General features: G+C 40.5%; 1 protein-coding gene and 1 long non-coding RNA gene across 2 annotated transcripts; both read left to right on the top strand.

Moving 5' to 3' along the window:
- Nucleotides 1-987: 987 nt before the first annotated feature.
- ncbp2 (nuclear cap binding protein subunit 2) lies at nt 988-19,764 on the top strand. Its single transcript, XM_034179491.1, has 5 exons — nt 988-1,143; nt 8,494-8,580; nt 10,351-10,445; nt 10,594-10,732; nt 19,634-19,764. Exons 1-5 carry the CDS (start codon nt 1,069-1,071, stop codon nt 19,730-19,732), a joined length of 495 nt encoding a protein of 164 aa, XP_034035382.1. The 5' UTR covers nt 988-1,068; the 3' UTR covers nt 19,733-19,764.
- LOC117518384 lies at nt 1,557-1,871 on the top strand. Its single transcript, XR_004562970.1, has 2 exons — nt 1,557-1,589; nt 1,772-1,871. It is a non-coding gene; the product is annotated as an uncharacterized LOC117518384 (long non-coding RNA).
- Nucleotides 19,765-20,936: the final 1,172 nt, after the last annotated feature.

Genomic DNA, 20,936 nt, shown 5'->3' with positions numbered 1-20,936 from the left:
AAGATGAATCATGTTGGTGAAATTTGTCCCTAATCCTCAGCTATTTATGTTCTGTGTGCTCCCCCCCCCCCCCCCCCACACACACACACACTTTTTAAAATTGCTATTATTTTTTTTATCCAAAGTCATGATGGAGTATTGTTTGCCATGTGGACAGATGACTCAAAAATTGCTGGATGGATTTCCTCCAAACCTGGTGGGAATATTACTTTGATATCTAGAGGTGATTAGATTTTGGAGTGGTTTGGTCAAAGGTCAAGGAAAGTGTGGTATGAAAAAGTTTCTGTTGCGCGTGTCGGCTGTTTATAATTATTGTTGTGGCTTTTTTCATATCTCAATAACAAAACTTGGAAGGATGATCTGAAGCATAGATGAGCAAAATATTTGTGATTAATTTGGTACAGATACCTTCATAATGAATTTCTACAGACGTCATGATGAAATTACAAAAGTCAAAAACAACGTGTGTGTGTGTGTATAGAATGCGCAGGGTATGAATCAGCCCTCTGATTACTTTCATTGGTTATTTTTATGTTTTGTCTTAAGTTTTATTCTCACTGGTAAAACAAAAAAGGTTAAAGTCTCCTTGAATGGTTGGAACCCCATGTATTGTCTTTGATTTAACAATGGAAGTATAAAGTTGTAGGGAAACCTGATTGCATATAAACAGGTTAATTTGTTAAATATATTTTTGTAGCTTATAGGATGTTTATAAGCTACTTGAATTCTACATGTTTTCAGTCGATGCCACTAAGATGCCCTACCAGCGAGTGCCACTAGAGGGATCCTGCTGTGCTCATTTTTTCACTCCACTGCAAAAAGTAGACTTTCAACAAACTGAAAGCACCGAGGCCAGTTTGAGAAACAACTTAAAAAAAAAAAAAAACAAACAGCCGGATGGTACATTAATCTTCTAAATCGAGAGCAGCCACACATCAAAAAGGGGGCGCTGCTGGGTCTGGAAGTGTTCCCTTCTATTTGTTTCAGTCGGATGGTTTTATCGGACGGACAAAGGAATCGAAGCTGCTGGTGGCACTGAACCTTAAAATAGGTCGTGCCGTTTTCAGTATGTCTGTCAAATTAAACGCTCTAAATAGTGATTCGTACATTGATATTGGTCGATACAGAGACCAGCATTTTAAGGTATGTGTAAACTTATTTTTTAAAAACGGCGCTACTATATAAGATGATCACAGTGAATGTAGCTAGTGGCTAACAGCATCGCATTTTGTGAGGATCGATTTATGAGCTCCCAGAATCAAATTATTGGTGTTACGTTAAACTTTCGGCATAGCTGGTTTTATTATTATTGTTCCTATATTGGGCGTGTTTCGAAGCTCGAATTCTCGACAACGATGTCTTACAATCTAAATAAATTTCTGGTATATAAGATTTTCGTTTTAATCGCAGTGAAGTACTTGGATAATAGAATTGGGTTAAATAACACAGAAATCAAATGATATAGAAATAATACAAACTAAAAGTAACAATAATATTGATAATAAGTGTAAAGGTGATTAAACATTTGGCTTGAGACCAGAGGATCCTCGGTTCACTAAGGGCCCTTGGGCAATGTCCTTAATCCCCTAGTTGCTTCTGGTGTGTAGGGGGCGCCTTGTATGGCGGCACCCTGACATTGGGGAGAATGTGTGGCATTATTGTAAAGCACTTTGAGCATCTGATGCAGATGGAAAAGCGCTATATAAATGCAGTTCTTTTACCTGACTGGAAAATCAGTAAGGGTGCTTGGGTCAGGTCCTTAATCCCCGAGTTGCTTCCGGTGGGTAGTGAGCGCCTTGTATGACAGCACACTGACATTGGGGAGAATGTGCGGCATTATTGTGAAGAGCTTTGAGCGTCTGATGCAGATGGAAAAGCGCTATATGAATGCAGTGCTTTTACCTGACTGGAAAATCAGTAAGGGCCCTTCGGCCAGGTCCTTAATCCCCTAGTTGCTCCCGGTGTGTATTGAGCACCTTGCATGACAGCACCCTGACATCGGTGTGTTTGTGTGAATGTGAGGCATAATTGTAAAGCGCTTTGAGTGTCTGATGCAGATGGAAAAGCACTGTACAGGTGCTGGTCATATAATTAGAATACTGTGGAAAAAGTTGATTTATTTCAGTAATTCCATTCAAAAAGTGAAACTTGTACATTATAAATTTCAAATTTATTAATTTATGTAGCGCCAATTCACTAAAATTGTCTCAAGGCGCTTCACACAAAAAACAATTAAAAATTTAAAATACAATAAAAGAAAGACAACCATAAAAGAATACAAGAATAAAAACACTTCATAATACTAATGATAAAACAGAGAAAACAAATGAGTCTTTAAACATGACTTAAAAATCTCCACAGTATCCGACTGCCGAATGTGTGCTGGGAGATTGTTCCACAGAGCTGGGGCACGATAGGAGAAAGCTTTGTGACCGGCAGACTTTTTATTCACCCTGGGAACACATAGAAGTCCTGAACCCTGAGAACGCAGGGCCCGAGCTGTTACATAGGGGCTTACCAGGTCAGCCAGATAGGGAGGTGCAAGTCCATGAACGATTTTATAAACTAATAACAGTAATAATATTATATTCATTCATTGCACACAGACTGATATATTTCAGGTGTTTATTTCTTTTAATTTTGATGATTATACTGGACAACTAATGAAAATCCCAAATTCACTATCTTAAAAAATTTGAATATTAAGACCAATACAAAAAAGGATTTTAGGAAATGTTGGCCAACTGAAAAGTATGAGCATGTACAGCACTCAATACGTAGTTGGCGCTCCTTTTTCCTGAATTACTGCAGCAATGCAGCGTGGCTTGGAGTTGATCAGTCTGTGGCACTACTCAGGTGGTATGAGAGCCCAGGTTGCTCTGATATTGGCCTTCAGCTCTTCTGCATTGTTGGGTCTGGCATGTTGCATCTTCCTTAAGGTCAGGCGAGTTTGCTGGCCAATTAAAAACAGGGATACCATGGTCCTTAGACCAGGTACTGGTAGCTTTTGCACTGTGTGCAGGTGCTAAGTCCTGTTGGAAAATCTGCATCTCCATAAAGTTGGTCAGCAGCAGGAAGCTTGAAGAGCTCTAAAACTTACTGGTAGACGGCAGCGTTGACCTTGGACCTCAGAAAACACAGTGGACCAACACCTGCAGATGACATGGCACCCCAAACCATCACTGACTGTGGAAACGTTGCACTGGACCTCAAGCCACATTAATTCTGTACCTCTCCTCTCTTCCTCCAGACTCTGGAACCTTTATTTCCAAAGGAAATGCAAAATTTACTTTCATCAGAGAACATAACTTTGGACCACTCAGCAGCAGTCCAGTCCTTTTTGTCTTTAGCCCAGGCAAGACGTCAAGTCAGCAGTTTTCCATTGGTCTTTTCATTGGTTGTCAGTTATCATCAAAATTAAAAGAAGTAAACACTTGACATACACTCAACAAAAATATAAATGCAACACTTTTGGTTTTGCTCCCATTTTGTATGAGATGAACTCAAAGATCTAAAACTTTTTCCACATACACAATATCACCATTTCCCTCAAATATTGTTCACAAACCAATTCAATTCAATTTCAATCAATTTTTTTTTTATATAGCGCCAAATCACAACAAACAGTTGCCCCAAGGCGCCTTATATTGTAAGGCAAGGCCATACAATAATTATGTAAAACCCCAACGGTCAAAACGACCCCCTGTGAGCAAGCACTTGGCTACAGTGGGAAGGAAAAACTCCCTTTTAACAGGAAGAAACCTCCAGCAGAACCAGGCTCAGGGAGGGGCAGTCTTCTGCTGGGACTGGTTGGGGCTGAGGGAAAGAACCAGGAAAAAGACATGCTGTGGAGGGGAGCAGAGATCGATCACTAATGATTAAATGCAGAGTGGTGCATACAGAGCAAAAGAGAAAGAAACAGTGCATCGTGGGAACCCCCCAGCAGTCTACGTCTATAGCAGCATAACTAAGGGATGGTTCAGGGTCACCTGATCCAGCCCTAACTATAAGCTTTAGCAAAAAGGAAAGTTTTAAGCCTAATCTTAAATGTAGAGAGGGTGTCTGTCTCCCTGATCTGAATTGGGAGCTGGTTCCACAGGAGAGGAGCCTGAAAGCTGAAGGCTCTGCCTCCCATTCTACTCTTACAAACCCTAGGAACTACAAGTAAGCCTGCAGTCTGAGAGTGAAGCGCTCTATTGGGGTGATATGGTACTACGAGGTCCCTAAGATAAGATGGGACCTGATTATTCAAAACCTTATAAGTAAGAAGAAGAATTTTAAATTCTATTCTAGAGTTAACAGGAAGCCAATGAAGAGAGGCCAATATGGGTGAGATATGCTCTCTCCTTCTAGTCCCCGTTAGTACTCTAGCTGCAGCATTTTGAATTAACTGAAGGCTTTTTAGGGAACTTTTAGGACAACCTGATAATAATGAATTACAATAGTCCAGCCTAGAGGAAATAAATGCATGAATTAGTTTTTCAGCATCACTCTGAGACAAGACCTTTCTAATTTTAGAGATATTGCGTAAATGCAAAAAAGCAGTCCTACATATTTGTTTAATATGCGCTTTGAATGACATATCCTGATCAAAAATGACTCCAAGATTTCTCACAGTATTACTAGAGGTCAGGGTAATGCCATCCAGAGTAAGGATCTGATTAGACACCATGTTTCTAAGATTTGTGGGGCCAAGTACAATAACTTCAGTTTTATCTGAGTTTAAAAGCAGGAAATTAGAGGTCATCCATGTCTTTATGTCTGTAAGCCAATCCTGCAGTTTAGCTAATTGGTGTGTGTCCTCTGGCTTCATGGATAGATAAAGCTGGGTATCATCTGCATAACAATGAAAATTTAAGCAATACCGTCTAATAATACTGCCTAAGGGAAGCATGTATAAAGTGAATAAAATTGGTCCTAGCACAGAACCTTGTGGAACTCCATAATTAACTTTAGTCTGTGAAGAAGATTCCCCATTTACATGAACAAATTGTAATCTATTAGACAAATATTCAAACCACCGCAGCGCAAACCAGTCTAAATCTGTGATAGTGAGCACTTCTCCTTTGCTGAGATAATCCATCCCACCTCACAGGTGTGCCATATCAAGTTGCTGATTAGACACTATGATTAGTGCACAGGTGTGCCTTAGACTATCCACAATAAAAGGCCACTCTGAAAGGTACAGTTTTGTTTTACTGGGGGGGAGATACTAGTCAGTATCTGGTGTGACCACCATTTGCCTCATGCAGTGCAACACATCTCCTTCGCATAGAGTTGATCAGGTTGTCAATTGTGGCCTGTGGAATGTTGGTCCACTCCTCTTCAATGGCTGTGCGAAGTTGCTGGATATTGGCAGGAACTGGTACACGCTGTCGTATACAGCGGTCCAGAGCATCCCAAACATGCTCAATGGGTGACATGTCCGGTGAATATGCCGGCCATGCAAGAACTGGGACATTTTCAGCTTCCAAGAATTGTGTACAGATCCTTGCAACATGGGGCCGTGCATTATCCTGCTGCAACATGAGGTGATGTTCTTGGCTGTATGGCACAACAATGAGCCTCAGGATCTTGTCACGGTATCTCTGTGCATTCAAAATGCCATCAATAAAATGCACCTGTGTTCTTCGTCCATAACAGACGCCTGCCCATACCATAACCCCACCGCCACCGTGGACCACTCGATCCACAACATTGACATCAGAAAACCGCTCACCCACACAATGCCACACACGCTGTCTGCCATCTGCCCTGGACAGTGTGAACCGGGATTCATCCGTGAAGAGAACACCTCTCCAGCGTGCCAAACGCCAACGAATGTGAGCATTTGCCCACTCAAGTCGGTTACGACAACGAACTGGTGTCAGGTCGAGACCCCGATGAGGACGACGAGCATGCAGATGAGCTTCCCTGAGACGGTTTCTGACAGTTTGTGCAGAATTTCTTTGGTTATGCAAACCAATTGTTTCAGCAGCTGTCCAAGTGGCTGGTCTCAGATGATCTTGGAGGTGAACATGCTGGATGTGGAGGTCCTGGGCTGGTGTGGTTACACGTGGTCTGCGGTTGTGAGGCTGCTTGGATGTACTGCCAAATTCTCTGAAACGCCTTTGGAGACGGCTTATGGTAGAGACATGAACATTCAATACACGAGCAACAGCTCTGGTTGACATTCCTGCTGTCAGCATGCCAATTGCACGCTCCCTCAAATCTTGCGACATCTGTGGCATTGTGCTGTGTGATAAAACTGCACCTTTCAGAGTGGCCTTTTATTATGGGCAGTCTAAGGCACACCTGTGCACTAATCATGGTGTCTAATCAGCATCTTGATATGGCACACCTGTGAGGTGGGATGGATTATCTCAGCAAAGGAGAAGTGCTCACTATCACAGAGTTAGACTGGTTTGTGAACAATATTTGAGGGAAATGGTGATATTGTGTATGTGGAAAAAGTTTTAGATCTTTGAGTTCATCTCATACAAAATGGGAGCAAAACCAAAAGTGTTGCGTTTATATTTTTGTTGAGTGTAGGTGACCAGTAAAAACAGGGGTGTTGGCCAAGGGGTTACTGCACTTGGTTTTAGTGCAGAAGGTTCCCGGTTCAAACATCACCCCTGCCACATTTCTCCTGAGTGAACCCACTTATAAAAATGAGGAAGAAAATGTGAGGCATCATTGTAAAGCACTTTGAGCATCTGGGGGGAAAAATGCTATTGAAATGAAAAATCTGTCACATGACAACATTGACAGTGGTTATGTAATCAATTACTTTTTCACACCAGGTGGAAATAAAATGCAACTTAACCTTCACTGAAAAGATTAAAAAAAAGCAAACAAACCTTACACTAAAACTGTGTGACACCGTTGCCAACAGATATCGAACTGATGCTGTGATCACGTCTTCCAGCTGGTAATATTTCTGGAACTGGAAAAATAACGCAATGCTAAAATATCCTTGGCTGTAGAGCATTGTCTTCTATATAATTTGCCATCGTTTATTTGGTATCCCAGTGCAAAGTGTTTGTGTGTTATTGTTATTTACATAAATTTTATGATGCTTTGTCCTCTCTACAATTTATACATGTTCAGTAATGCCCCTCAATCAATCATAAACAATATTTCCGTTTTAACAGCCTCTGCCAGAGGATGTGCATGTGCGCATACATGAGCTTTTGACAGAAGCAGAAGTTAGCTTTGAGTTAACGGAAGTTAGCATGCATGCTGACGTATGTGAAATGTCTTGTAAATCACTCCAGAGGCATTATCAGTTTCCAAAAACAGCGTTTTCAGTTCTAGACGTGTTTTTTTCTTGCTAGTTTTTACGTAATACGTATATGACAGAAGCTATATCTACACACAAACAAGTTTGCAGCTAGCTAGACCAGCCACTGACATCACGGTGCTGTTTTACTCTAATAGGCTGTCACCCCTGCCCCTCAAAAAAAAAAAAAAAAAAGGGAACAGAATGTGACTTCTTAACCTCTTATGATAGGTCAAGGTTAGCCATCTTTGAACTTGTCCAAGGTCTGTGTCCCAAGAACATTCCCTGTCAATTTGTAAACTGTGGAAGCAGTAGGTCTGGACTTATGCTGAGCACAGAGAGATGGATGGATGGAAGCAAAGCATTCGCAATACGGCCATCGGGTAAAAATTGACCGAGTCTAGTCCGGATGCACTGGAAAGATGGTCATTTCATTTTTAAATCCAGGGTATTTGGTGTAATCTTGTGTTATTTGAGCAGTCACTTCACCTGTTGAGTGATTTTATTTAGAGAATTACGTTTCTTGGTAAAATTAAGGCAGGACTGACCAAATGTCCTGAATTCTGCTTTTCTTGTGAGTGACCACTTTCACTTGATGATGAAAGTCAGTGTCATTTGCTGCATGCTGTTATCAGTTTGTGCAATAAGGATAAAAAGTAACCAATGTGCATCACTTGGAATTAATACAAAAAATAACATTTATTTTGATTTAGACAGTCACTCATTTCACACTCCGAATTAGAGTTACGGTAATGGGGTTTTATTTTTATCAGTATTCCCGAAGGCTACACAAGGTCTCAGAACTGCTCAATTCTGTCTGTAGGTATGGTTGATGTGTAGAAACTGGCTACCAAAAGTCACCTCCTAAAGATCTTGGACTTAATCGATTGTGATAAAACCTATTCATGTAGATTATTCCTCAGTGAAAGTTGAAAGGGCATTGTTTTGGAAATTTTTATATCAAGAAGCTGCATTTTGTTTTTTCAGCTCTCAAATGTTCACACACTTTTGGGCATTCAACACAGTATTCTTCCCTTATTCTTCTTTCATATGTGTATAACTTCCAACACTGTGTTGCATGAAAGCCTTAACGCCACAAATAAATAAAATTGGGGACACCAGTGGGACGGTTATGATGTGACAGGGTAGCATTATGGTTCATGTCAGTCTAAATATCACAAAATAGCATCAGCTAAAGGTTAATGACAATAAAAGTGGTCACGTGTTTTCAGGGTGACCGCATTGTTCAGGAGAAGCTGCTGAAGCAAAGTCACACTTTGTATGTGGGAAACCTGTCGTTCTACACCACTGAGGAGCAGGTAAGATACACTGGCATTCAGAGAACATCATCAGTTCAAACTCTGCACCTGTTGGTCTCTGATTCAGCACATACTTTATGCAGCACAATCGAAATGGGTACAGTGTTTGTTTTTTCCAGTATTTCATCACTGTGACAATCCCAAAGTTCATGTGAACACAGTCATTTTGAAGGCACACGTTAGATGTATGCTTAAACAGTATTAACGTAAATGGGTGCAAATTGCCATAAAGCGGTCAAACTAAAAAAAAAAAAAAAAGCTTTGTAGTGGCACAAAACCACAGCTGTAAAAATTGCGGGAAAGACGATAGAAAGGGACGAAACTGGTGATTTGGATGCCAGGAACATTGCTGCAAAAGCAACACTGACGCAAAAGCAGCCATCAGGTACTGTGGGATTAGACGTGTGAGATCCATGTTCATTGCTCTGTGCTTCTTTCTTCAGTAAGTTAATGTTTAAAGGACATGTTGTACGTTATTTAACGTCCCACTTTGATACACAACATCAAAGTATTCATGATTGTAAGTCTGTCCGTGCACATGTGGAAATAATTAGTGGTTGCTGATGTATTTTATTGCTTATTATTAGTGACGGAGAAGCCGAAGCTTTTTGAACCAGTGAATCAATATGAAGCAATTATGTTGCATTTGATACAATTAAATATGGCAACATCTGCTGTCCAGTCATGGTCATGAAACAGGCACTGTTATACACTCACTTATCTTCAACTGCTTACTCTAGTTGAGGGTCGTGGGGTGCTGGAGCCTATCCCAGCAGTCATGGAGCGTACGGTGGGGTACATCCTGAACAGGAAATCACTCTGTCGTAGGGCCACATATAGACAAACAAACACATTCACACCCACACTTACACGTACAGACAATTTTAAAAGTATCTAATTCACCTTAACCGCATGTCTTTGGATGTGGGAGGAAGCCGGAGCACCCGGAGAAGAACCCACGCAAACTCCACACAGAAAGGTCCCAAGTGAGAATCGAACCCATGACCTTCTCGCTGTGAGGCAACACTGCTAACCACTAAGCCACCATGCTGCCTCATATATGTTTAACAATAAAGGTTCTATGTGCATATTCAAATTTTTGACTGTATTTTCGTTTAAGGACATTCATAATGTACTTGTGTTATAATGTGATTGTCCCATCATAAAATACTGTGTGTAATAAAGATGAGAAATGCTTGTGCTGCTAGGGACTTAGGAAAATGGTTGTACAAAATGTTGGGTATTTGGGCACTTCAAAGGTTTTTATTTAAACACAAGATCATTTCAGTGGTGTTCGGTTTGAGTCTGTTCCTTTTCTTTGTTGCCACCTCTCCAGTTTTGGAGATGACCCGCTCACACGGCACAGACGTTGCTGGTATATGAAGATAGATTTTGTCCAGCTTATAAAGAGTTGGATAAACAGCTGCCTCCTCCCCCCCCATCTCTCCTTGCAAATTCACTGCAAAAAATGAGTATGGGGAGCATTAGCATGGCTAAAAACTTTCAGCTCTCCCAGACGCCCTGACCAGGCCCCTCTTGACCCTGGCAATTTTTAAGCATTTTTTTTTTCCCTATGGCTGTGGCTCTCTGTATGTGCATATGTGGAGCTCAGCGCCATCCTTGGTCAAACAGATACACATAGCTGAAGTTGGATACTCTAAAATGCCCCAGCATATTGTTTGTAAAGTTGGAAATAAACTACTACTTCACATCTGTTGTTCAGTTGTCTGTTTGGTCTATAGTGCAATTACTTTATTTGTAATCTGACAGGTGCATGAGCTTTTTTCTAAGTGTGGAGATGTGAAGCGCATCATCATTGGCCTCGATAAAATCAAGAAGACGGCATGTGGATTTTGCTTTGTTGAGTATCCTTTTAAATAAGGAACCTGCAGCAGAAATACTAATGCTGGTTTGCTTTCAGGCAGCTTCCTTCCTACAGTTGTAGGTGTCAGAAGATGTGATGTCATGTTCTACTTGTTGCTGCATATAAAACCTTAACCCCTACTGAATCAGGTACTACACACGTGCAGACGCAGAACACGCCATGCGTTACGTTAATGGAACAAGATTGGATGACCGGATCATCCGGACAGACTGGGACGCTGGTTTCAAGGAGGGGCGGCAGTACGGCCGTGGCAAATCTGGAGGACAGGTAAGAAATCTGTTGTTTATTTGTCCTGAGTAATTATTTGCACTTGTATGTCATTTTGTGGTCTGTTCATGTACAAATCAGGGATGAGAATTTTGGGATTCATTTTTGGCACCTGTCTATCATTTCAAATCCGATGAGGGAAAAAAATTAAGGTGGGATGTGATTCTCACATTAGGCACTTAGCGTTAACTGTTATCGCTGAGCAGTGTGGTGTGCACAAGAGGCATGCCAGAATTATTAGAGTAGGTAGAAGAAGGAACTGGTAGGCTAAGAGCTAAGCACATTGTTCCGCAGTTCGTTTGTGTTCGTAAGTGTTAATGAAACAAAAGCTGAGCAGTTCATGACTGGATAGCGGTACCCACAGCAGTAAACAACTTTACTTTTCCTGAAAAGCATCTCTCGTGCAAGATCCCGTGTCGCGGCCTCATCAGACAGAGACCAAACAAACCAGGTGAACAGAACTCTGAGGCAGCCAAACAACCTGCAACTTGCCTGCTTTGATGTCAGACCAGATATCCATTGCTGAGGGAAGTTAGTACTTATTAAAAAATATACAAATACTATAAGCCAAGAAGATGAACACATGAATAAAGGATGTGGGTGGGGCCCATGTTTCAGCAGAATTTAGCATAAAATATTGAAAACAAGCAAAATACCACAGAAACTAGCTAGAACTGTCTATTATTATTATTCCTTTCAGTCCTATAGGTAGTGTCAACTTGGATTTTACATTGGACTGAGTATCAACATACCTGTGTTTTTGTTTTGTTTTTTTTAATTGAAAAAAACATTTGTAGTGTGGTCTTGAATGGATTTTACCAGGATTTACATGTATAAATAGCTCCTTAAAAAAAAAAAAAAAAAAAAAATTCCCCTTCCTGGAGGGGCGACACTCTTCCCCTTCCCCTCACAATCGCCCACCAGTCTTTCCTTTTTGACTGTTCTCTTCCCTGACAAATGAGGCTCAGACTCGCAGTGGTGTTTTTAAGATTTGGATGCATTCTGCTAATACAGATATGCGTTAGCTTGTTGAATTAACATTCTTATTTCATTTTAGTTGTTTTACCTGAGTTGCTGAAGGTTGGGAAGCACTTGTTTTTTTCCCCAATTGTAGCTATGACCACCAGGGAGCAGAGTCTCTGAAACCTGTGTACATAAAATGTGTTGGCAAAGAACACGGAATTGGTATATAAGGAAACCTCATGAACATCTCGGATAAGTTCAACATTTTACTGCTCATTGTGGCCACCAGGGGCAGTCTGGTCAACTTTGTAAATACATCTTTGTATACTCAACAAAAATATAAACGCAACACTTTTGGTTTTGCTCCCATTTTGTATGAGATGAACTCAAAGATCTAAAACTTTTTCCACATACACAATGTCACCATTTCCCTCAAATATTGTTCACAAACCAGTCTAAATCTGTGATAGTGAGCACTTCTCCTTTGCTGAGATAATCCATCCCACCTCACAGGTGTGCCATATCAAGATGCTGATTAGACACCATGATTAGTGCACAGGTGTGCCTTAGACTGTCCACAATAAAAGGCCACTCTGAAAGGTGCAGTTTTATCACACAGCACAATGCCACAGATGTGCAAGATTTGAGGGAGCGTGCAATTGGCATGCTGACAGCAGGAATGTCAACCAGAGCTGTTGCTCGTGTATTGAATGTTCATTTCTCTGCCATAAGCCATCTCCAAAGGCGTTTCAGAGAATTTGGCAGTACATCCAACCAACCTCACAACCGCAGACCACGTGTAACCACACCAGCCCAGGACCTCCACATCCAGCATGTTCACCTCCAAGATCGTCTGAGACCAGCCACTCGGACAGCTGCTGAAACAATCGGTTTGCATAACCAAAGAATTTCTGCACAAACTGTCAGAAACCATCTCAGGGAAGCTCATCTGCATGCTCGTCGTCCTCATTGGGGTCTCGACCTGACTCCAGTTCATTGTCGTAACCGACTTGAGTGGGCAGATGCTCACATTCGCTGGCGTTTGGCACGTTGGAGAGGTGTTCTCTTCATGGATGAATCCCGGTTCACACTGTCCAGGGCAGATGGCAGACAGCGTGTGTGGCGTCGTGTGGGTGAGTGGTTTTCTGATGTCAATGTTGTGGATCGAGTGGCCCATGGTGGCGGTGGGGTTATGGTATGGGCAGACGTCTGTTATGGACGAAGAACACAGGTGCATTTTATTGATGGCATTTTGAATGCACAGAGATACCGTGACGAGATCCTGAGGCCCATTGTTGTGCCAATCCAAGAACATCACCTCATGTTGCAGCAGGATAATGCACGGCCTCATGTTGCAAGGATCTGTACACAATTCTTGGAAGCTGAAAATGTCCCAGTTCTTGCATGGCCGGCATACTCACCGGACATGTCACCCATTGAGCATGTTTGGGATGCTCTGGACCGGCGTATACAACAGCGTGTACCAGTTCCTGCCAATATCCAGCACCTTCGCACAGCCATTGAAGAGGAGTGGACCAACATTCCACAGGCCACAATTGACAACCTGATCAACTCTATGCGAAGGAGATGTGTTGCACTGCATGAGGCAAATGGTGGTCACACCAGATACTGACTGGTATCCCCCCCCAATAAAACAAAACTGCACCTTTCAGAGTGGCCTTTTATTGTGGACAGTCTAAGGCACACCTGTGCACTAATCATGGTGTCTAATCAGCATCTTGATATGGCACACCTGTGAGGTGGGATGGCTTATCTCAGCAAAGGAGAAGTGCTCACTATCACAGATTTAGACTGGTTTGTGAACAATATTTGAGGGAAATGGTGATATTGTGTATGTGGAAAATGTTTTAGATCTTTGAGTTCATCTCATACAAAACGGGAGCAAAACCAAAAGTGTTGCGTTTATATTTTTGTTGAGTGTATATTAAGGTGAAACTGGGTAGACAGGATTACCTCATGAAAACCTCAGACATGTTCAGATTGGGTATGTTTCAGTTCTGGTGTTGGCCACTAATGGGGCAGAGTTTCTGAAACTTTGTGTATCCAAGAACTCGTAAGGCCTGCGTGAACTGTGATCAGACTTGTTACTGTAGATCGGTGGTGTCCAAAGTATTCCGGAAAGGGCCGAGAGGGAGCAGGTTTTCTTTGCAGCCACTGACTCCAGCAGGTGATTTCACTGATGAACTCATCCCACCTGTTCAAAGGGATGTTAATCAGTGAAATCACCTGTTGAAATCAGTGGCTGCAAGAAAAACCTGCACCCTCTCGGCCGTTTCTGGAATAGTTTGGACACCACTGTTGTAGATTATAGCTTGTTTGCTCAAGTGATTTGGCTCGGCAACGTCAGTTTAAAAAAAAATGCAGTCTCATTCATTTAACTTTTTCAAAACCACGTAATGTAAAAAAAATACTGTATTATCATCTACGACCACAAGATGGCAGAATTTACACATGTGACAAGCTTCTCCTGTATACTGATCTGGATGAGGGACTGTCTGAGCCACACTCTGGAATAGAAAAATAAGATGATCTTCATGTGGAGGAAGTGCTGGATTTTAGAGAACACAGAAATTTAATAAATCATCCTCACAAACTGAATGACAGGTATTGAATAAAGAGAGGGAATAACTTTCATACTACTCCACGCTGAACTTGTTTGTACTTCCAAGGACAATGTGGAGGATGGCTAGGCTAACGTGAGGCTACCTATAACTTAAAAATGTGATATGTAAAAATAAATAAATTGAAACCTTTACATTGAGGAAGGTAAATGTGTATGATGTTCATCAAATGCTTCATCTGTTCAGTGGCAACAACAAGCAGTTTCTCAAGTTTGTTGTGCCTCATAACATTAATTTGTCCATTAGCTTCTGCTTACTAATGCATGTTTGCATTCTAAATAAATAATGCGTAGATTGAATTAATTTTCCTTCTTGTTGCATGAAGTGGAAGTGCCATGTTTCAAAATGAAATGCAATGTATAGACTCAAGAGGCATGTATATATATTCTCTTCATCAAGCATTTGTGGACAGATGCAATAAATACTTGAGTGCAACATATAGTCCGGAAAATAATTTAAATATATACCTTTGTTAAGTTAACATGAAATTAAATTTATGTTCCTTGAGGAGCACACCACATTCATTGATCTCCAGCACTTGAACAGTTAAAGTATTTTAGAAGGGCCAAAGAGGAGAGCTGATCAGTGGAGCAAAGTTCTGAAGTCTGATGATTGCTCTGCTTTGTATGTGAATTCGCCACCTGTTGTTAGGCAGAAGGGTAGCATAGAACTGCACTTGCTGTGCATGTCTGAATCAGTCAGATTTTCTTGTCCACTTGATGACTTGAACAAAATTTAATCTGATATTTCACTGAATTTGAGCTGGACATCCTGATTGAGTGCATCTCAGACAAATTTGACTTGGAGTGTGATCAAGAAACTGTAAGCATATTAATTATTGGAATTTATTAGGTATTTCATGGTAGACATACTTTTAATTATATATCTCCTGTGGGTCACAGGGCTAGAGGGGATATTTAATTGTACTACATCTATCCACATGTGCGTAGGTCAGTTCCTGCTGCCTCGTTATTCTTGCACGTTAACATGTTCTCCAGCCTTAAAGGATGTTATCTTTTATGTCGGGAATATAGTTTCCATGCAGAAAACAAAATGAGAAATGAATTGTGAAGCTTTGACGTAAAGGTGAACTGTTGATCAAATCAGTCTATTTAAAAAAAAAAAAAAAGTAAAATTGTTAATGATGCAAAACAACATTTTAACAGTTCTTTGTTTCTGTTCAAATAAAATGTTTTATTATTCACTGTTCTAGTACTACAGAAACAAATGCCAGCTTACTGTGTAACATGACTCAGCATATCCTTCTGGAAAGTTATTTTCAGGCAACTAATGTGAAACTATGAAGTGTGTTTTCAAAACACTTTCCTTTTTTTTTTTTTTTTGTTAAGTTCACCAAGTGAAACTAAATACACATGTAACCAACTCAGTAAAGGTAATGTCGGTGTTGTATGTTTTGCCTTTAACAAATAATCTTGCTTCTGTTTTTTTTTTTTTATTCTGACATAACAAATGCAGCAAAATATGGCATTTAAAACCAACAATCAATCCAAGATATTGACACATTATAAATCCACAGTGTGATATTTAGAGAGTGAGGACTTTGAAACTAAATTATGCACGATTAACTATGGCCTTTAGAGGTAATGACATTTTTATAGTGTGACATTTGAAAAATGTGTTTTATAATGTTAGTATTGCTACATACATGATGATCGGTTTTGCTTTTTGTGTCACCGAACAAGCTAAGGAAGGATTGTAAATGAAAAATGGTTGTGATTAATAAAGACATTTAATGTCTCTGTATTTCTTTATAGTTTATAGCAGTATAGTTTTTCATGCCCAATATGAGACCAGTACTGGAATCTTCAGTATCTGATTATACCAGTCTGATACCATTTTCCCTGTCTTTAAAATTACTAATATCTTACTGCATTGCCTGGTTGTATTTTGCTCACATACTGTAGCTATGAAGCAAATAGCCTCCGTTCCAGTAGCGGTCCATGAGCCAGTCATCAGTTTTGACCTAATTGGTATCACTTAAGGGCACTGAACAACACTTACAATCCAGCCTCACTGTATCATGGCCTACCAAAAAATATATGATAGCCATCCCAGGGTGGTAGCTATAGCCAGGTAGAGGTCAGTGAAGAGATACACAGAGATCAAAATTTAAAAATGCTCCAGTCATGTTGAAAAATATACCATATTATTTGTCTGATCATAACAATTCCAAAAGGGAATGTTTGGACTATCTATGGCGGAATGTTATGGTGTAAAAACAGTAAAAGAATTGTGACAAAGGTCAGTTTCAGTTTGTATAGGGATCAAAAGTTAAAGTTGCTCCAGTTTCAGGTAAAAAAAATTATTAATTGAAATAAAAATTATTGGTTGAAATAAAAGGATTAATCAATGGAATCATTTTGAGTGTGTTGAATGCTTGGTCCAAAGTAAAGGTCAAATAAGGTAACGTACATTGGATTCTATGACTGATGACATATGTTACCCTGTAATGTGATAACTAAGCATGACAAATGGTGAGAACTATTTCTTTTTAAAACCCCATTAACTCGACCAATAATTTGCATTTTTAACCATTATCTCAGCAATTGCATAAAGTAGACTCTTTATCTATTTTGGCTCCGCTAAGGTGACGGCAGAGCAAACACTTGTCTCTTGTTGCTGTAAAATGCCTGATCTGATTTAAAAATGATTGGCAGCCAGTTGCTTTGTCTCTGTCTGAAGCTCATCTGACCGAGGGGTGATGGGGGTCCCAGCCATCCCTGGCAGTATTGCAAACAATGTAGTTGGCACATCCTGTGTTGGGAAAACTACATAATGACATCATTTCCAACAGCTAAAATGTTTTTCTGCTTTGTTTATTCAGGGGGAACAAGTTTTCTTACAACCCCAATTCCAATGAAGTTGGGACGTTGTGTAAAATGTTAATTTATAACAGAATACAATGTTTTGCAAATCCTCTTCAGCCTATATTCAATTGAATACACCACAAAGACAAGATATTTAATGTTCAAACTGATAAACTTTATTATTTTTGTGCAAATATTTGCTCATTATGAAATGAATGCCTGCAACATGTTTAAAAAAAAAAAAAGCTGGGACAGTGGTATGTTTACCACTGTCAGGTCAGGTTTCTTTACTCGTACCCATAGGTAAATTAGGTTTGCAGTTCAGAGGAGAGGGGCATCCCCAAACCATGCACTCATACATACAACATGAATAAATAAACAGTAAAAACAAACCAGGACTTAAAGTGTTCAGAGTCAATTGTTCTTAGTGGCGCTGATTTTTGTTTAGCACAGATATTGCTGCAGGAACAAAACTGTTTTTAAATCTCTTTGTTCTACATTTTGGAACAGAAAATCTCTGAGCAGACGGCAGGAGCACAAACAGAGAGTTCAGAGGGTGGGATTGGTCCTGGCTGATAGTAGAGCCGAGCCGCTGTAACTGTCTGATGTACAGTGAGTCTAGGCTCAGATGTGGTTGCCCAGTCAGCTTACTCGCCCATGTAACTATCTTGTTTAGAGAGTTCCTGTTCATCATAGATAATGACCCAAACCAAGCCACTAAAGAAAATGATAAAATGGACTCAATAAAAGCATGATAGAACAAGGATATAAGAGTTCGATCAACATTAAAAACAGCCAGTTTCCTGAGACAGTACAGGCGCTGCTGTCCTTTCTTGAAGACTTCCTCGCAGTTGGCTACAAAGGTCAGTCCAGAGTCAATTACAGTTCCAAGGTATTTGTATGTGGTGACCTGCCCCACAGTCTCACCTTTGATTGAGGTGGTCATGCTATGAGTTTGACCACTCTTCCTGAAGTCCATGACCATGTCCTTGGTTTTGGACACATTTAATATGAGGTGAGAGGCCTCACACCACTCAACAAAGTCATTGACAATCGGCCCATGGCCACTTTCTGTGGCCCACTGTGTTACATCACCTTTCATTCTAACAACACTCAAAAAGTGTTTGGGAACTGAGGACACTAATTGTTGAAGCTTTGTAGGTGGAATTCTTTCCCATTCTTGCTTGATGTACGACTTCAGTTGTTCAACAGTCCGGGGTCTCCATTGTCGTATTGTGCGCTTTATAATGTGCCACACATTTTCAATGTGTACCTTTCAGCACTGATGGTGCCATCACAGATGTGTAAGTTGCCCATGCCATGGGCACTAACACACCCCCATACCATCAAAGATGCTGGCTTTTGAACTTTGCGTTGGTAACAATCTGGATGGTCATTTTCCTCTTTTGTCAAGGAGGACACAATGTCCATGATTTCCAACCACAATTTGAAATGTGGACTTATCAGACCCCAGCACACTTTTCCACCTTGCGTCTGTCCATTCAAATGAGCTCGGGCCCAGAGAAGGCGGCAGTGTTTCTGGATGTTGTTGATGTATGGCTTTCACTTTGCATGGTAGAGTTTTAATGTGCACTTGTAGATGTACCAACAAACTATGTTAACTGACAATGGTTTTCTGAAGTGTTCCTGAGCCCACGCGGTAAGATCCTTTACATAATGATTCCGGTTTTTAATGCACTGCCACCTGATGGATCAAAGGTCACGGGCATTCAGTGTTGGTTTTCGGCCTTGCCGCGTACGTGTAGAAAGTTGTCCAGATCCTCTGAATCTTCTGAATATATTATTGACTGTAGATGATGGAATCCCTAATTTCCTTGCAATTGAATGTTGAGAAACATTGTTCTTAAACTGTTGGACTATTTTTTTCATGCAGTTGTTCACAAAGTGGTGATCCCCGCCCCATCTTTGCTTGTGAATGGCTGAGCCTTTTGAGGATGCTCCTTTTATACCCAATCATGACACTCACCTGTTTCCAATTAGGTGTTCTTTGAGCATTCATCAACTTTCCCAGTCTTTTGTTACCCCGTCCCAAATTTTTTGAAACGTGTTGCAGGCATCCATTTCAAAATGAGCAAATATTTGCACAAAAACAACAAAGTCTGTCAGTTTGAACATTAAATATCTTGTCTTTGTCATGTATTCAATTAAATATAGGTTGAAGAGGATTTGCAAATCATTGTATTCTGTTTTTATTTACATTTTATACAACGTCCCAACTTCATTGGAATCGGGGTTGTATCTGCAGATATTATCAGCAACCCATATATGGGTTGGACTCTAATCAGCATGCTCTCAGTTCATGCAGCTAAAACATATTCAGCATTGTTCAGTGATTTTATTTTTTTCTTTAAATATCACTGTCACTTATTGCTTATCCTTTAGCTATTTAAAAAGTAAAGTTTCTCTTCTTCTTTTCTCTAATTGGAGTTTTTTTGCGCTGTGTGCAGGTGAGAGATGAGTACAGGCAAGACTATGATCCCGCCAGAGGAGGTTACGGTAAACTCGCTCAGCAGCATCGAGTCACAGAGGGACGCAACAGTTTTTAGACTTCAGTCACCAGCAAGGACAGCAGAACCAGGACATTTTGGATCAGATTGCCGTTCCTGTGAGACACTTCATAGCAGGTCACGATGGTCCACAGACCCTGAGTCATAATGGTATTTATTTCTACAGCATGATTGTTTTCTTTGACTCCCACGATGCTTCGGGTAACACGACTCGACCCCAAACTTTACAGCATCATCTTTACCTCCACTATGAGATTTCACTGACATCTGTTTGGTAGCAGAGTTTTCAAAAGAGCACCATGAAACTTTGTGGAGCTATACTTATAGTGGAATAATCTATTAAAATGTTATTGGTCTCTTGATCCTTGTTCCTGCTCCTGCTCCTCAGGACCCCAAGTACTGCTCATATTCTTTTAGTTCACAATCCGGTCAGACCAGATTACTTCAGTCTGGTGTATCCAGCCAATCAGCAGCTGGCTGAGCACACCTGATTTGGCTCATTGTGTGCATTCAGAGCAGGGTGAAATGGACCAACCGATCCTTAATCCAGATGTGGATTCTTGAGTTCCCCACATCCCCCTCGGCTGCGCCACAAGATCATGTTTGATCTTTTCTAACAGTATCGCTGCCTCCAAAGATTACACCAGAAGTATTCCCACAGAGTGAAGATGCTCAGAGTATTCAGTAAATGGATTAATGAAAACTTTTTAAAATCTTTGTTTAGTCTTTAAAGGGGTCTGATTATAAACCGCTTCAGAGAGCTGATGGAGGTCACCAGGTCTCGTAAAAGTCCCCCAGAGACTCCAAGGTGATGGATCTTTCTGTTCTTGGTGAGTGGGTGTGTCTTGCAGCTTCAGCAGGAGTCATGATTTGGGCTTCTGTAACTCATGTCACAAAACCAAAATACATAAGTAAAGCTCCAAAACTAAAATGTGGTTCTAAGATGAGGTTTTTACATGCACAGTTAATGAATTTTGTAATTTTTTGAGGCTATTTAGTAGAAAATCAGTCGTATAAAATTGTAAAAGGTAGGTGGCTTAGTTTGACCCTTTTAAGTATGGATAATGGCTTCTTGTCAATTTGTATGACTGAAAGTTTGTGCCCTGTACTCTGTAAACTTTTGTTAATAAACCATTTTCTTCTTATATGTCTTCAGATAACTTTATTTATTCTTCCATCTGATGGCATTGATGCCTCTGGGTCCTCTGCCTTTCAGAAAATGACAACTGGAGCCTAGATTAGG

The sequence above is a fragment of the Thalassophryne amazonica genome, chromosome 10 (genome assembly GCF_902500255.1).
Source record: "Thalassophryne amazonica chromosome 10, fThaAma1.1, whole genome shotgun sequence".
Taxonomy (NCBI): Eukaryota; Metazoa; Chordata; class Actinopteri; order Batrachoidiformes; family Batrachoididae; genus Thalassophryne; species Thalassophryne amazonica.
The sequence above is the reverse complement of the archived record's forward strand: the minus strand, read 5'-3'. Positions and strand labels throughout refer to the sequence as shown.

Bases quoted from the DNA above. Each gene is read 5' to 3' on its own strand.
- ncbp2 (XM_034179491.1), top strand. From the start codon at position 1,069: ATGTCTGTCAAATTAAACGCTCTAAATAGTGATTCGTACATTGATATT. The intron at 8,581-10,350 runs GTAAGATACACT...GTAATCTGACAG, and splicing joins TCTACACCACTGAGGAGCAG to GTGCATGAGCTTTTTTCTAA. The intron at 10,446-10,593 runs GTATCCTTTTAA...CTACTGAATCAG, and splicing joins TGTGGATTTTGCTTTGTTGA to GTACTACACACGTGCAGACG.